The 18,197-nt window shown below is 41.3% G+C and overlaps 1 protein-coding gene across 11 annotated transcripts in view; it reads right to left on the bottom strand.

Annotated features, from left to right (window-relative positions):
- Positions 1-14,361, bottom strand: part of SLIT2 (slit guidance ligand 2) — a 262,113-nt gene extending 247,752 nt beyond the window's left edge. For all 11 annotated transcript variants that reach the window (XM_080589489.1, XM_080589493.1, XM_080589491.1 and 8 more), the window contains exons 1-3: positions 14,181-14,361; positions 12,457-12,528; positions 11,201-11,272 (exon numbers count right to left, since the gene is read on the bottom strand). In XM_080589489.1, coding sequence (XP_080445615.1) covers positions 11,201-11,272; positions 12,457-12,528; positions 14,181-14,356 — 320 coding nt within the window. In that variant the 5' untranslated portion in view covers positions 14,357-14,361. The remainder of the gene's footprint in view (positions 1-11,200; positions 11,273-12,456; positions 12,529-14,180) is intronic.
- Between the last annotated feature and the right edge of the window lie 3,836 nt (positions 14,362-18,197).

Below are 18,197 nucleotides of genomic sequence, written 5' to 3' on the forward strand. Positions count from 1 at the left end.
AACTATCTTACTACATTGTGCTAGCATACACAACTTAAACTCTAATGTATTTTCTGTCCTTCATTTTCCTCTTACCTAAGGTTGCTGTCAAGTCCAAAATTACCACATTCCTCCCCTACACCAATCAATTCTCCCTATGTTATACAATACACTAGTTGCACAGAGAATCAGAAGCTTGCATTAAATTTGCTTAAGAGATATAAGCAAAGCTAGGACAAGCTTTTCATTGAGGTTGGGGTTGTTGGGTTGTTTGTTGTTTTTGCTGTTTGTTTTTGTTGTTGGGTTATTTTGTTTCGCTAAGAAGAAAAGGGAAAGAAATGAAGGCTGTTGTTTTCTAGAGGCTTCAGTGTCCCTTGCCATTTCAGCTGAAAGGATATTTCTACAAATAACTGATATTTCTACAAAGAACTATTAATTCTACCTATTTCCATTAAAGCATGAAGAAGCATGATCCAGGGAACTACAGGCTGATCAGCCTCACCTTGAGTCTGGAAAACTGAGCACAGAGGAACTTCATGAAGCTCAACAAAAGGGAAATGCAGAGTCCTACACCCGAGGAGGAATAACCCTATGCACTAATGAACACTGGAGGAATACTACTCAGAACACAGCTTTATAGAGAAAGGTCCAGGGTGAACAGGAAATCAAAGGAGCCAGCGATGTGCCATCACAACAAAGGAGGCCACAAGCATCCTGTACTGTACAAGGAATAATGCTGCCAGCATGTCAAGACAGGATCCTTCCCCTCTGCTCAGCTCTGGTGAGACAGCTGGAGTACTGTGCCCAGTGCTGGACTCACTGCTACATGAGACGTGGACATACTGGAGCACATCCAGCAAAGGGCTGCAAAGATGAGTACAGAGACAGACTGAAGATTCCCCACCTGTCACAAGGGGAAAGGTTGAAAAAACGGGGGCTGTTTAGCCTAGGGAGAAGGGGGTTCAAAAGGATCTTAATGTGTATAAATACAATATGTGTATGTGTACCTCATGCACTTCCTTCCCAAGTACAGAGGACTGAATGAAACTCTTCTCAGTGGTGCCCAGTGAAAGAACAACAGACAATGGACACAAATCAAAACAAGAAGTTACATTTAAACATAAGAAAAATCGGTCTAAGAGAGTGGTCAAACATTGGAATAGATTTTCCAGCAATGTTGAAGATTATCCATCATTGGGAGACATTTGAAACCCAACTGGAGACAGCCCTCAGCCACCTGCTCTGGTTGACCTTGCTTTAAGCAGTGGCATTGGACTGGATAACCTCCCTTCAAGTTTTCAATTTTGTGATTCTTTGAGAATAACCCACTGGATTTTATTCTACTTTGAGAAATGATGATTTTCCATTCTCATTTTTGACATACAAATTAATGTGTGAAGATTAAAGGACAAATAAACGATGCTGAGTGAGTCAACTCTAAGGGAGAGTAAGAATGAAGGTATCAAAGATCAGTACCATGTTTCAGGCTTGTTCCCCCTCTCTGATAGGGAAAGCGGTTTCCTCTAATAACCAGTTGCTGGGAGGTCACCAGAGTCCCATCAGAGATGGCTGTAGGCATTGCCAAACTGCTTCTCACTCTGCATCCAGATCTGTCCTCACCATTATCATCCTGACTGATTAAGCAGAAATGGCAGTGCAGCAAGAATATCAACGTGAAGCTCTTTGTCTGTAAAACCAGAGAGAATCTGAGGAAAGAAACCTTTAAAATCCCTCAATTCTGACAACTTTCACTTGCCAGAATGACTGGCAAGATTTATCTGAAGACTCATTATTTAGACAAGAATTGCTTGTTGCTCCAGAAGATTTTAGTCTTGATAGAAGGGAGAAAAAAACTCCTTAACAACTAGGGCACAAATCCTGCCCCAAGCATGACTGTCCTCATCTGGGAAATGGAAAAAAAAAATCAAGTATGTTTATTATGACAGCACTTCACCGTAGTAGAGATACAGGGAAGCACGCAAAATAACTCTAGCACTAACTAGACCATATCAATTGAATGAATTGCCTCTTATTTTAAAGTTTGTACATCTCACCAAATCTCAGCATTTGAGGCCACTCAAATACTATAGAAAATTTTTCCAAAGCCAGGAATTTTTTTAAGACTTATTTTGTAATGGACATCTACTCAACAGAAGGAAACAAATTAGAAAACTTTCATAAAGTAATATGGAATCAAGTATCAGATGAAGCAAGGATGATCAGACAACAGAAGGGGTATCTAAAGGGGGGGGAGCAGTGGGGTGGCAGAGGAGAAAAAGAGGAATTGTGTTGGATTAGGGGATATGATCTATTTTGGGCAGACTGTTTAGAAAGCAGAAAAGAAGTGCCTACAAATAGTCTGGAAGGGCTTGTAACTGTCTTTCTGGTACCAAGTTAGCACAGTAAGTTTTCATTCAAGTATTCTTGAGTAGCACCTGTACAGGCATCCTGCCAAACTAAACTCAGACAGCCTGGTGTGTTTTAAAAAAATTAAGAGGAGTTGCTACATTGTATCTGATTATAAGTCTAGGCTATTGTTAAAAACAAGCCAACACAATACACTACAAACTATCAAGGAAAATAACACCGTTCTTATTTAGTTTTCATCCAGCCTCTTCAGATTAAATGAGGTAATGTAACAGTATGAGTCACTGAAGTAACAGTCCTGCAGCCAAATTCCTCATGGCTTTTGGAGTTTAACTGTAAAATTCCAGGTGAAACTGTGGCTTCCACAATTAAAATTAGGAGCATTGTAGATGCCCTCTGAAATATACTATATTAAAAGATAACTTACTGTGAAAAGTTAATTTTGTTAATTTTTACCTGTTGCCATCTACTATTAAATCTGTTTGTGTGTGGTTTTGTTGTCATTTAACTTGATCTGGATCTGCAAGAGATGTGATTTTTACAGAGCAGAATAGAAACGTATAGCTTTAAGTTTAATATCAGCGCTTCTGTAGCATTAGTTTAAAACATATTACAACCACAAAACACTATTTGAAAGGAAAACGTTGATAGAACAGTTCTGTAGAATCAGGTTTGGTTTCAACATTTTGCAACAGTGCAAATTACCCATTTCAGAGGAAGCAAGAAAGAAGAGCATCCAGCAAACAATGTGACAAAGGATGAGCACAAAACAGATGTGGGAAAAATAAACAGCCTTCCTGCCCTGGAATTTGTAAAAAGGTCTGCAAAGAGCAAACAGGACTTCTCACTGCAATTTGACTTCTAGACCTATAAAAGGAGTCCCATGAGAAACTACACTCAAATGAGTAAAATATACTAAAAATAATAATGAAAGTTTACCAGGCTTTCAAAAGAAGAACATAGCTCTTGGACTGAAAAGTTTTATCAGAGATTTTGTATTATTCTGCAATCAAAATGCAGCTTTATAAGCTGATTTTTAAAATGCTATTAGAATCCTGCTTCTCTTTTTAAATATCATCTTCAAATACAGCTTTTGTCTATTTTCTGATTTACCAGAAATTTTTCTAGAAAAGATATTTGAAGTTGTTTTGACAAAAGTCTGCTAATACAGGATAATTACTGGAGGTTTTTTTTTTTTTTTTTTTTAACTATAAATACAGGTGCCCCAGTATAATTCTTGTAAGACGGTCTCACATTCCTTTGGTAAGTGATTAGCACCGCAGGCTTCGCAGTCTCCTCCCTGTTCTAAAATGAGGAATGCGCTATGCATTGCCCTTAAACTATGTAGGATTAGTAAAGAGAAGGATTTTTCACATCCGTGATTAACAAGGAATAACTGTTCACCCCCTTCAGGGCTGTTCAAAAACATATTCTCTACCTGAACTCATTATTCTTCCGTTACCTATACCTTTATAGGTGTGTTATTAACCCTTCCAATGCTCATGTTTTCAGACCAAAGCCAGACAGGTGCTTAAGTATCAATGGTTCAAAGGGGAGAAAATCATAACATTCAACAGGCTTCAAAACAAGTTTATGTATAAACTTCCCAAGTTTCAGGCAGCCCAACACAGACCTTCCCAACTGTGGCAGTCAGATTCTGTTCACAATGTACCCCAACTGAAAGAATTAATTCTCAGTCTTCAGGAATGAACTTGCACACCAAAATGAAGAACAGGGATCAGTGAGAAAAACTGGAGACACCTTTATAGCTTGTGCTAAGAACCCATTCTAAGAGCTCAGTAAAACGTCAATTCAGATGACAACTCTGTTGCTTATACAAAATGAGGTCTTAGTGCCAAAAAAAGCTGCTTTTCTTGAGACTACATATATAGTCATACACAAAAAGATGAAGTAATTCATTAATTGGCTATTCTTTTACCAATGATTGTAATGAACAGTAGCAGTGACTCAGCTGCTAAAACCACTTTTCACCATGGATCCCAAATTCCACATTAGCCTTTAAACTTCAAATCTAAACCTATGTAAATTAGAAAAAAATATAATTTTGCTTCACAGTATTAGTATAACTAAGTATTTTTAAATGATGTTGTTTTGCAATGTTTGGCATTTTTTCCAGAAGTCCCAGCTCCTGAACTTTTATCATATAGCTATGTAGAAGAAATTTTGTTGTTGTTGTTGGGGGAGTAGAGGGGTGTGGGGTGTAACATTTCTGTTCTGCAAGTGAAAGGGCTATACTCTACCAGTTTACCCCCCCCCCCCCCCCCCCAAAAAAAAAGTTCAAAACAAGATTAAATATTCTAGGATTAATTTATTGACAGAGATCACATTTCAAGAAAATTAAAGATGTTTTTTTTCCCAGAGTTACAAGCTTTCCTACTTGGAACAAGTCTTATGGATAGAGCTTCTCAAATACTCGGAATAAAACCACAATCTCATGCCACACCAATACGTAATAAAAAGTTAGTACACAGGTTTATTTTAAGCTCCAGAGAGCATGTTTTATCCCATTAGTGATACAGTCAATCTTATGTTTAAGAAACATCAGCAGTGCTATGAGAGTTCACAATAGTTAGTTTCCTGTCATGCAGTATTATCGAGTGTTGGTGGAGCTGTATTATTCCTGCTTCGTAAGAAAGAACATACATGATATATAGCCTCCTAGACTAGAAAAAAATGAAAGAAGTACTAGTTTATCCAGTCCATTTTGAAGCAGCTGCTAATTCCCTTCATAATTTTCTAGGTTTGCTGGCTGTGTTGCCCAAGACAAACTGTATTTGTTTTTATTCTAGATGGAAAAAAAATATTTCTAAGTTCATCCTGCTATGCATGCCTTTGTAAGATGAGGTGCTCTGTAAAACACCACGTTTCAGAGATCATAAAAACTCAGAAGTGAGTTTTTCCATTTAGAATTTCAAAAACTTCTAATACAGCCTGTTTTTAACACATTTATCAGAGACTAGGTTAAAGCCCAGATAACTCTAACCATGTAATATATAAAATAAAGCTAAAAATCATTTACTATACTGAGTCCCATATGACTGGCAAGATGGATTTGTGTGTGTTCCAGAAGCTGCAAACACAGCAGTTTCATACATAGATTTGAATATGGAAAAGAAGTCTGAATAGTACTTCACTTTGTTTACTAAGTGGAAAATATTTCTCCTTAAAAATATATAATTGAAATACATACCTCCATTTCTGTGCTGTGACACATCTACAAGTTTCAAATCATTCATCCTTAGATGAACAAAACTAAGAGCTTTCAATAGTACTGACTCAAGTACTCAGGCATACACTCCTCAGTTAATGCTCCCCTTCATCATAAGTTTTAATAACTTGTTTTAATGCATTTGTCAAGATGTGGTCCCCAATATATAACAAATACAGGCAATTTCTCAGTTCTGGTATTTCCAAATTGTGTTGTAAAAAGTTCAAAAAATGCATGAACTATAACAAAGTATTTAATTCTTGAAATATCCTTCTCCATCATTCAGTGATACATTGTAAGAAGCATGAAAACAGACAATATAGATGGCTCTCAGTTTAAAAGCTATTTCAAGTATCAACATGAAGTTCAACCCCTACAGCATTCTTGCCTTCAACTAGGGATTTCAGCTGACTCACACCATAAAACTCAGAGGCTGGTTTTCTTGGGGAAATAAGTATTTAGCTCATGTACTAGATCAGAGACTGCAGTTGTTCTAGAACCTCTGAGTAACATTTTGCCTCTCTATACTAGTTTTCAGCAGAAGTAGGTGAATTTTAGTGTTGGTTTAGGTGTTTTTTTTTGGTTGGGTGTGTTTTGTTGCTTTTAAATCTACGCTGTAATTCTTTAGAACTATTAAGATAATAAGTGGACTTTATAAGTTTTATTAATTCAAGTATCAAAAGTGTAAGGGCTTGGCCTGGAAACATTTTAGGCCACACAAGTAACCTTTCTCAGAAGAGTTATCAGCAGGACTACTCACGCAAACTAAGTTATTCATGTGGTAAGTGTCTGCAGAATCAAGACTCCAAATTAGCATTTTAGGGGCATAGTGCTTCCTCAATGGATTATTCACAAGTACAGGAAGAAAAATCAGTTTGAAAAATAGTTTTCAAACTATTGCTGTAAACTCTTCATGTTCTGACACCTTTTGTATGTTCAGCATAGCCTTACGGTGACCATAAAATTTTTACCTAGCATTTGAGACAGTTATTAGAAAAACCTTACAATTAAAAATAATTTTCTTATCAGCCAAAAAAACTTGTCCCTAAATGAAAAGCTAACTGCTCTGCTACATAAACAAGCAATTCATCCTCATAATCCATCTATGTTGTATTTCTGAAGTAAAAAGAATTTAAGTAAATTTTAGACAACCAGCTCATAACAAAACCGGTTCATAGTCTATAGCAGCTGTCTTCAAGCTTTTTATTTCCCTCCAGGTGACAATAGCTTGTAAAAACACTGGGATACTACAAGAGTAGCTGCAAAACCACAGAAGGTGGTGTTCTTGAGAGTAAATAAGTTTTTAAAAAGTCATTTTAAAGTTGTGTCCAGTGGTGGCATTAGACTGAAAAACACCACTTTCTAAAAACTATCTTCATTGTTCAAACTATTATAAACATCACACAAAGATGACAGCTTTAAAAAGAAAGAAGAAACAAGTGTTTAACTTAAGCTATACAACTATAACATTCTCATAAGAAATATTTTGAAAATATTGTCTCCCATAAAAATCAGTAGTCTCTAGACATTCTTAAACATTATAATAATTCTCCAGACTGTGACCATTGTGCCTTCCTTCCAAAAAAACATAAAATGAAACCTAACACATGATGGTGGTCTATCTAAGATTGGTTCAGGCAACATAACAGATCAGACCCTGAGCCTTTATGACACCTGTCATGTACTGAACCATATACTCTTTAAGAACCATTGAAAATGGATCCTACTAATATGAACACAAGCACATAATCATAGAATGGCTTGGGTTGGAAGGGACCTTAAAGATCATCTAGTTCCAACCCCCCTGCCATGGGCAGGGATGCCACCCACTAGATCAGGTTGCTCAGGTTCAGGGCCTCATCTAACCTGGTCTTGAACACTGCCAGGGATGGGGCATCCACAGCTTCTCTGGGCAACCTGTTCCAGTGCCTTACCACCCTCTGAGAAGAATTTCCTCCTAAATAATAATACAGGTTGGTGGTTGATATAGAAAGTTTTGCAAATGCTAAATACATAAACCTGATTTTGATTAATCCAATAGTTTTTGGCACTGCTTCAGGATGTACACAAGGTACAAGCTATCCCATTCATTAGGAAGTGGGCTATCCATATTGAAGTTCAAAGAGGCTTGTTTTAACAGACACTGAGAGCATCTACACAACACAATAGATCATTTGATTCAGCCATTCAAGGTACAGGCTGCAAAGAGACATTCAGGGAGACTTGCTAGATCAGAGCTCAGGCAGTGTTGTACCAAATCGGTTGGGAGCAAAGCTAGTAGCCCTTAAGCACTGAGATAGTACTGCCAGAGACTATACTTAAGGGAATACTGCAGAGTATACACATCTGACTGAAGAGTTTTTAGAGAAGCATCTAACTGAAAGGCTTATAGCAAGATTACATTCATCTTAACCTGGGTTTCTTCAAAACTCAAGTTTCAACAAACCAAAAAGCTAGCTGACTAAGTTGCTAGTTTCCATCTTATACTCCCTCCCAGTCCTTATGTAGCAGGCACTACTATACGATCATTTATTACGAACTGAAAATAACAGCAGTGCTGCTGTAGTAACAATCACCTGTCACAGCAGTATTTATTGTGGTTGTAGTTTCCATTACACTTCTACCACCACAGTGGTGTGACATTCTTGTTATGGAGCATACTAGGTCTAAATAGCTTTGTGTACATAGTATTACAGATCTACTATACTACAGATTTGTTGTTTCTCCTGTAGTTTAGTTGAGTAACATTTCTAACCACCTAAGAGGTATACATAGCTTTAAACAAATTGTATCTTCAGTAGTTTCCTTTTGAAGAAAAGGATGAGAGTTTCTTCTCTTAGGGACTTAATTTTACAGAGTGCTCCAGGTCTCCAATTCCTGGTTCAGTTAAAAGATTAAGTTATTCAGCATTTTGCATGACAAGATCTTCAAATGGGTATTCACAGCAAGTGAATCACTGACCAACCAAACAGTTCTTTGAAATTCAGAGTAGCAAATGATTTTGTCACTGAAATTCCAGTAAAAACCACCAAAAACACACAAGTAGCATCACTTAATCTGGAGATAAATTAATATAATATATTCTAATGTAAGAAATGTATTACTTGTAAACAGTTTTATAAATCAAATCAAGTTCATTTAAGATCCAGTAAAATTCTTACACCGTCCATTGGCACACCAAAAGAACTACATCAGGTATTATTTGACAGTAGCTTGGCAGATTACACTTACAGTGGAAATGTGGCATCCTACACCTACACATAAAAACTTTAAAGTGCTTGCTATTTACTGTATAAAAGAAAATAATTGAAGTATCCACAAGTTCCTTCAGAAATCCTTCTGAATTTCAGAATCCCAAGGAGATGAATTGGCTGTCAGATAACATTGTGCCTTCATCAGATGGACTTGGCAGTTGTAAACAAGAGGAATTTTCTCAGCTTTTCCTCACAAATATGAAGTATTTGCTCTTAGCCAACAGCTGGGATGGTTTAAAGACATCCTGCATATATATTCAAGCTACAAGTCACCCACACACCTAACACTGACTGAATTTCAGCAAATTAAAAAACACGAAAATTGACAATTACTGGAGCACAGAAAATTCTGAAGACAAAGCAGAATCTAACTTTTTAGGTCTAAAATTGACTGAACTTCCAAATGTCAGTTTGCTTGCTGAAGTGTGAATGAAAATAACCCAGAAGAGTAACTGCAATTATCAGAATTTTTCTTCTGAACTAGTATCACACAACTGTAAGATATCTTGTTTTCCAAAGATTTTACATGTTTATCAAGAAAAAGGAAAAAAAAATCTAATAGCAAGATGTGAACACTTCAGACAAGAAAGTTTTACTTACTGAAGTTCAATTTTTTTTTTTTAAGTACTGCAGTTCTGTACTCAACATCAGAAATCTTATAATTAAATGAATTTTAACCTGTGTCATAATATCAAGTTTCTTTGGAAGTACTCATAATCATGTAACAAGAACTTGCTTCAAGATAATCAAGAAATAAAGTTAATAATATACTGTTTTAAAACTTAGCAAGTATTTTGTATCTCAGTATCAAACCACATTCATAGTGAAAGCACAATTTTTTTTTAGTGTTTATTAATGTTTCATGTATGTGTACTTACTCTTGCAATATGAACTACACTGCTGTTTAATTATTTAGTTAGACCTTATAAACTAAATTTAGGAATGTGTATATATTATTCCAATATACATCTCAGCAGGAAAAGCTGCACTAAATCCCTATGCTTTGTACTAAGTTTAAAACACATTGTAAAAAACACTGCATTAAGTCTGTTTTAATACAGCTTTGAAAATTCTGACTATGCATTTCTCAGAGCAGTCCCATTTAAGATTATTCAAAAGAAGGCTTCAGTACGTAACAGCACTTTCAATTTCTAGGTCAAAAAGTTAGTTTATTTAAAAAAGAGATTGCAGAAATATCATATTTAGTAACCACCAGTGTATAATTTTCTTGAAAAGCTTTGTCTATATTTACATGAAACAATGTTGGTTTTTTTGTTTTGTTTTGTTTTAAACATACAGCAGCTGTAGACCCAGAGCACGAGTATAATTAGACAGAGAATGTTTAGGCCGGTGCTGCTTTTCAATGAAGTCAAGTAGAAATACCTTTCTGAGGTTAAGGCACCAGTGACTGAGAGGCTAAACAAGAACTCATAGGCATGCATAAAGAAAAGGTGACAATAAAAATGGAGCAACAGCAATGCCTGATAATGAAGACACTACACAACTCAAGTTCTACACAAATATACATTAATAAAGTGGTTTCCATAGATTTTTCTAGCTCAAACTATATTCAACTACCAGCATCTGGCTTTTAATAAGATGGATTTTGTAATACAAGTCATACAGTATATTTTCAAAAAGACTTTCATTTGAGGAAACAGGGCAAAATAAGAAAACACATAATGAAAACTAATTCCCAAACCTGCTTAGCTTTCTTTACTAGTCTCTTATTCATTTGCTATTTATATATCCCACTGCAACAAAGCAGGTGTTTACACTTTAGCTTCACTAGCCAAAACCCTTGTCTTCCCAGCTCCATCCTCTTTCCCCACAGGACTCACTTTTTTTTAAAAAAAAAGACAAATCCAATTCACTTCAGAAAGTTCACAGTCCATATTTTTCTTAAGTCTTTGTAAAAGCTTAATTCGAAAACCAGCATAGATTTCAACTGTTGCATTCATACTGCATGTATTAAGACTAACCTTCACAACTAGCATTAACTTCCAACAGGACATCATATAAAACACTCAGCATCTTCAAGACAAACATCTCATGTGATATACAAGAAAACAGGCTTTTGTAGGTGCATTCACATTAGAAAAACTCCTTTGTGTTCAAGTGAAAAATATTTCATAGCACTCAAATTCTTCCCTGCAAGACAACTGCAGTTTACACTTCAAATCGGGACTGCTCATTCAAGCTCCCCCACATACACAGTCTGAGAATTTCTTATTGCTCTCATGTCTCAATAAGGTTAGACGTCCCAAGTTCGAAAAAAAACAAACAGAAAACCAGAGGCCTGAGTGCATTAACACATGACTGATTTGATAGGAAATTATTTTCTCATACATTTAGAATTAAAAATACTTACAGCCTCTCCAATTCTTTTAAATCCTGGAATGCTCCTCTCTCGATAGTGCTAATCTTGTTCTCCATGAGCTGACTGAAATGTAGAAATTTTTGTATGTAAGTTTCAATAGCTCCAATATCACTTGTTGCATTAAGAGTAGCCATTTAAAGACAACCTGATCTTCATTAAAACACTACAACAGTTATTTGAAAGCGACATCCAATTTAACCTCCTGGACTCCTGTCATCCAACACTTTACATGACATCATATACCCAAAAAGGCAAGAAATAATCTTCATTAAAATAAACAAGAATAGATATTACATCTACTCAAAGAGTCCCAGGTTAAAAGGTTACACATTTTGCATATATGCTGTGCGCATACACGCACATACATCATCGTTCTTCGGCAAGCTTTAAGATTCCAATTGAATAGTATGAAAGCAGAACTAGTCTCACATGAGAACAAAACAAAAATACAGAACAGTGGTGTTTAGAAAAAATATCAGTGAAAGACTGCACTGAAACTGTAACCATAACAATAGTCTAACAAAAATTAAAAATTACTACAGCATGATATTCTGCTCAAGAAGGAAAAAAATACACAGCTACTCAGTCAAATAAAATAGCCTTAACAAATAAGCTATGTAAATTGTGCAGTATTTTAAATGTGATATTAAACTACCACCCCCAAAACCCACAGATTTTGAAAAGCTTCATAACGCTTACAAATGCATTTACAAAAAACAATCCAAATTATTCCTTGGTCAAATTCAGTGTTAAAGTATTTTCTTTTTGCCCAGAAACTGTAAAAAGTAATAGTCAACACCTAAGACTTGCTTTTTATCAATTAAATAACTTTTTACCTCTGTAATGAATTCCCTTACACTTCAACTTGAGCGTACCTATTTTCAATGTGAACTATAAATTTACTAAGCTTAAACTGAAGTCATTCCAACAGTTATTCAGGAAGTTTTAACAACTCTTTTTTGTAACCTACATGCCAAATTAAAATCTCCATTTATTTTACAACCTGAGGTAGAGATTTAAAAGACACATAAACAAGATGACATTTAAGTCATTTGCTAACTTATATCAGTCTATAACATAGGGGAGAGAATGTAAATTCAGATGCAGTAGCACAAAAGTTAAAAAGCAATAGATAACCTAGCCAGTTTATAAACTGAAAGGTAACTAATTCAATGTGGGTTTTTTTTATAACATAATCTGAAGCTGCATGTCCTAAAATGGATCAGTGACAGAAAGGGAAAACTTACAGAACTCGAAGGTGCCTTAGACCAGCAAAGTCAGTCTTGGTGATTCTGGTGATGTTATTTCCATTAAGATCCCTAAGAAGAATAATTCAGAAGTAGCAAAATTAAAACATAAAAAGTTGTTTTCTTTTTAAATTATTTTGTTTGCTTTCACGAGCACAGCATTTTCTGAAATTGGAAGATGTAAGCGATCCCAGTGAACCATTCCTACAACTACCACTGTGCGAGTTCCAGATTTCCAAGTGCCTGAACGAAGGTTTATCTCAAAAGTAGTAGTTTCAAACTTTGTAATAAGAAACCCTTACAAAGTCAGTTCTGCCTGCCATTATATAGCTCACATTTATCTTTAACAATATAGAACAGCCAAAACCTGTCTGAACATCGGTTATGACTGCAGATAGAAAACCACTAAGGCTACTACAGAGAGATGACAGTACGTTAGGTTGGCTGATAAGAGTTACAAAAACTGAACAAGTGACAGAAATCAAGACCATTTTCTATGTTTTAAACAACTCTCAGCTTTCACAGTATTTCTATAGAGGCAGAAGAGGTCTTTACTTTCTGTAGCAAACATTAGCTTTCAAACAAGCACAAGATTGTTGCAGGGTGAATACTTAGAAAGATGATTTTACAAAAACTGAACTCCTCACTTGTAGCACAGGAAGCTGTATTGACTGCAGAACTCAAGGCATGGTCAGAAGCAACAGAAAACTGCATTTAGGCCCTAGCATTTGTTCATATTTCAGCACTACTTTCTTCTGTAGAGTTATTTGCGTGTCCATCTCCCCCCTCCTCTTTTTTTAAAATAAGATTTTAGGTCAAGATATAAACTTCCCTCAATTGCAATCACTGCAAATAAAACCGACTTTAATTCCTGAGGTAAGCCATTAGGAAGTGGTATCACATGGAAACTACCCTAACAATTACAGCTCATTTCCAGTGTATTTGGGAAAAAAAAGTCACTTTTTTTGGTGTTTATACCACACGCGGCCAAAACACTGCCGTAGAGAAACCACACCAGTCCTAGCAGAAAGCAGTGGCCATGGTACTCTCGCGGAGTGAAATTCATCACTTGAGACGTGTTCATACTTCAACATTTAAATGACTTAGAGGTTAATAGTGTGCTCATCTCCTCCTCTCCTCAGCCCCTCCTGAAAGCTTCCTGACACCAAAGAGCACCGCCCGCACGCCTGCTCTCCCTCACGCCTGGAAAATAGCCTCATCGGAGGGCACTGAGCGGTCTCAAAAAGGGGTCGGGAGGGCTGAGGGGGTCGCAGCTGAAGCTCAGCTCGGCGCTGTGCGAGGGGAAGCGGGGCTACAGCACCCAAACACCCCCTCGCCCACCGGCAGAGCCCCGCCGGGCTCCGGCTCCGCGACCCCCCCCGGGGCCTTCCCGCGCCCGCGGAGCGCCGCGGCCCGGCCTTGGGGAAAAAAAGCCCCAGGAGCCAAGCTAGCCGGGAAACGGGGGCCCTCATGAAAAGGTGGGGATGTCCAAGAGGGGGTGTAGGGGTGGTCGTTCCCTCCAGGATGAAAGGCGGCGTGCCGGGAGCCGCGTCCACCTCCCTCCCGTCCCCGCGCATCGCGGCGAAAGGGGCGGTGGAAGGGGACGGAGCCGCCACCCCCCCGCACCCAGGGCGGCCGGCGGGACCCCGAAGCGGCCCCGGGGGCCACCTCTGCCCCCGTGGTCGCGGGGGGCCCGCGGAGGAGAGCTGGCTCGGGTTACTTACAGCCTCTCGGTGTTGCGGGGAATGTTCCTCGGGACGCCGCGCAGCGCCAGCCCGTGACAGTCCACGGTGCTCCCCGAGCAGGAGCACTGCGCCGGGCACGGCTGCGGCGCCACCTCGCCCGCCATGGCCAGCAGCAGCCCCAGGGCCAGGGTGAGCTTCCCCCAGCCGCACATCATCACCGCCCGCTGCCGCCCGGCCGGGGCCCGCCGGCCTCGGCCCCAGGGAGGCGCGGGGCGCGCCGCCCTCCTCCTCCTCCTCCTCTTCCTCCTTCTCCTCGCCGCGGGGAGCGCTCGGGCAACTTTCAGGGTGCGGAGAAAGTGGAGTCCTCTCTATCCAAAGCTAAGCCAAGAAAACAAGCCCGGCAAAGTGCGGTGGGTGGCAGCGATCCGCTGCTGAAGGCAACTTGGCTGGGAGGGGGCCGGAGCGGGGCCCTCCCTCGCTGGCCCGTCGGGTGGCGGGGAGAGGCGAGGCGGCGCTCGGAGCTCCTCTTCGCACGCTCCCGGCGAAGGCGAAGCAAAGCCACGGGCTGGGGCTACGGCGGACTTGGGCTGGCTCCTTCTCGTCCCTTGCAAAGCCGTGACTCCCCCCCCGAGCCCCCGGCTAGAGGCCGCAGAGCCCAGTCGGCGCAAGGGGCGCGCTCCCTGCGCTCAGCTCCGCTCCCACGCGTGTCCCCCCACAGCCCCACGGGGGGCGGCGGCGGGGCTGACACGGCGCACACACCGCCCTACCAGAAGCGTCTCAGCAAATCATACCCCTCTCGCAGGCATTCATCAAACTGTCTCACGGAAGGAGGAGGGAGGGAAAAAAAAAAAGTCAAACACACGAGATGATGTCGGGCTTGGCTTTCCACCCCCCGCGCCCCCTCCTGCCGTAAGCTCCCAAGCCAAGTTTAGCAGGAAAGGGCTGGTCCTAGAGCACGATAATAATAATAAGCAGCTCGAGAAGTGATTCGTTGCCCTGCTGGAAGGGAGTTCATCCACGACCTCCTTCTCCTCGGTGACAGATCACAGCGGTAGATCCTCCTGTGATCCCGGGAGCACGGCAGACGGCCCGGCGACGCGGCACTCCGCTCCCCGCGGTCTCCCGGATACCGCGGCTCGGCTGCGGCAAAGGCACCTGATGGGAAAGGTGGGAACCGCTCGGTCCTTCCAGGTGAGGCCGCTTCAGCAGCTCCCGGGCTGGCCGCAGGCGAGGGAGCAACTTTCCTCCTCTCCCCGAGCGCCTCGGGAAGGCTTCGCTCCCCTTCCTTCCCCCGCCGCACCTGAGCTGGGGGGTGCTGGCACCGAACAGCCCGGTCCTTCGGCTCCCCGGCGCTGGGGAAAAAGGCGGAGAAGCCGGAGCAGGGAGGCGGCACGCCGGCTCCTTCCCTCGTACCCCGAGCCTCGCCGCTGGAACAATAGGATGGCACCGCCGCCCGCAGGCCGGCTCTCCTCCCCGCCGCAAGGTGCCCGCCGAAAGTGCTCCGGAGAGCGGCACCTCGCCGAGAGCTCCCCCCCCAACCCCCCGTCCGCCTCCTCCTCCTCCTCCGCTTAGACCCGCTCCCACGGAGCCGGGAGCGCCCCACGCGCCGCCCTATATAGGGGCTGTGGGGCCGCGCCTCCCCGGCCCCGCCCGCAGCGCCCCGCGCCGCGCTCACTGGCTGCGCCGCCGCCCGCCCCGGCCCGGCGAGAGATGGAGGGGGGGGGGGAGAGAAAATAACAAGGGGGGGGGCCTCCGGGCGACGCCAACAATGAATGAAAGTTGGGCGAGCGAGAGGGAGGCGGCGGCGCCGGGGGAGGCAGCACCCCCCCGGGGAGCGCGGTGGCGGCGGTGCTCCCCCCCCCTCCCACCCCCGGAGCTCCGGAGTTGGTGCGCGGAGTTTCGCCCCGGCCTCCGGGGGGGGGAAGAGGAGGGAGCAGGCTGGGGGCCGCCGCGGTGCTCGCCTGGGTTTTGCCCCGAAAGGGAAGTGGGGGGGGGGGGGCTGCGACGTTGCCTGCTGCACTTGTAAATATCCCCGGCGGCTCGCCGGGGGTCTCGTTTTAAGTGTGTTGTGCAGCAGTCGCTACAGAGGGAGAGAGAGAGAGGGGTGTTTCTTGGCGTTTTCTTCAGTTGCAGGCTTAGTGTGAAACACAGCGGAATCTCCCGCAAATTATTTTCGAAAATAAAATGGGCAAGTGTCACTCCATACATTAAAATGTGTCGAGTAGCGACATCAACACTGCTGTGCTCATTTAAAAAACACCTTCCGTCTCAAAAAGTTGTATTATAAATACACCCAGCGTTCCTGCTAAATTCTCCTGGAGCGTTGTTTATTGTCATTGCATCTTCAGCATCCTTAGGAAAACATTAAATGCATCAGGCTCCTAAGTAAATTCTATTTGTTTTCAGTTTCCCCTGCTTGTGAATGCGGTTCTATGCGATTTATAGCAGCTCTTGAGACCCCAGTAATAGGTGAAAGTGATTTGTCTTTCATAGATGGCAACCCCCAGCAGCGATGACTAAGCCTTCAGCTAGGTGTAGTTTGTAAATGCTCAAGGGAGCCCATAGCTTCTTCCATATGGCTGGGTCCAGCTGAGTCTCTTCATCCCTGGGGTCTCTGCTGCACAATCCCCGCAAGAGGCTTACTCTCGCTTTTTGCTTGTTACCAAGAGGACAAATTCTCTTCCCAGAAATGCTATCCTAGATCCAAGTTAATCTGCCGAAATGGTAGCCAGCAAAGTTACTCCTGACTTCTCTTGCTATAGAATGTGCACCAAAATGAAAATAGTTAAAAATGTATGTATCTACTAAAAACTGCTTATTTTTCCATCCATTTGCTGAGACAATGTCCAATAAATATGATTGTTGCAGTTTTTGCATGGTGATAATAGCATCTTACGTCTCACAGAGATGCAGAAATACACCAGGTTTAGGTTGATGCAGGAAGGAGAATTCGGTGACTGCAAGGGGAAGATATCAGCTTCTATGAAGGCTTCTTACTCTTTTCAACTGGTTGTTTTAGGTCTTTGCAAAGGATCTAGAAAGGACCTTCTAACAAGTAACAGAAAAGAAAAAAAAAAAGAACTTACTCTAACATATTGCTTTCATGCCTCTACTAAAATGCTTTATCTTGTAACTCCAGGCAGAGAAAATACTAATGTAACCATTCAGTATTATTCATTATTTCTTTCAAGTACCAACAACTTACTGAGGGCTGCAGAAGACACAAAGAGAAGAAATAATTAACCTTTTTAAAATTCGTAATTTTCAGAAAATCCAAATCAAATTTTAAAGTGTTAAAAGTTGCTAAACTGCTCTACGCACAGATGATTCAAAATCTAAATTGGTCTTAATTTAATATACTTTGTTTTCAAAGAGAAGTATACTAAAGTACGCGCAAGATCAATTTTTATTCTTGTTTGGGGGGGGAGGTGTCATTGATTTTTAACATACCCACCTTTGAAGCATACCTTTCGTTCATTCAGATTGATTTTCCTGAGTGTCTTGCCTGCCAGCACATTGCAACTTTCTTTTTGTAATCCAAACTCTTTAACGGGAAAACTCCCTAAGTCCTCAGATGGTCTGAGGGCAAGGCCTTTGGTCAGACACAGTACTGTGTCGCTGCTGGACCACAGACCTCATGCTGCAGAGTGCCCCATGGTTGCCTCAGTTGCCTGCAGAAACCTCTTTCAAAGTCATAAAGGAAAATACACCCACAGAGGTGAAAGATGCCATAACAACAAGGCACGTTAAAAGAAAGCAATTACAGGCATTCATCAGTGGAAGAGTAAAAATTCTGTTGCAGCCTTTTCAGAAAACACTGACATCAGCTAAAGGAAGTTTTCTGTTCTCCAGATTTCGTTGTACAGCATTCCCCCTTTTGGAGGACAAACATCCTCAAAAAATGGGGGATACCAAAGGGAGACTTTAAAGGAGAAAGAGAGACAGAAACAAAAAGAGAGAATAAGACCAGAGCTATTAGCATAAAGAGATCAAAGTCAACACTGAGAGGTAACATCTTCAGAACAGGATCCAGAGCACTAAAATACAAAAAGCTGA

This window comes from Anser brachyrhynchus (assembly GCF_964034855.1).
Source record: "Anser brachyrhynchus genome assembly, chromosome: 4".
In the NCBI taxonomy this organism is placed as follows: domain Eukaryota; kingdom Metazoa; phylum Chordata; class Aves; order Anseriformes; family Anatidae; genus Anser; species Anser brachyrhynchus.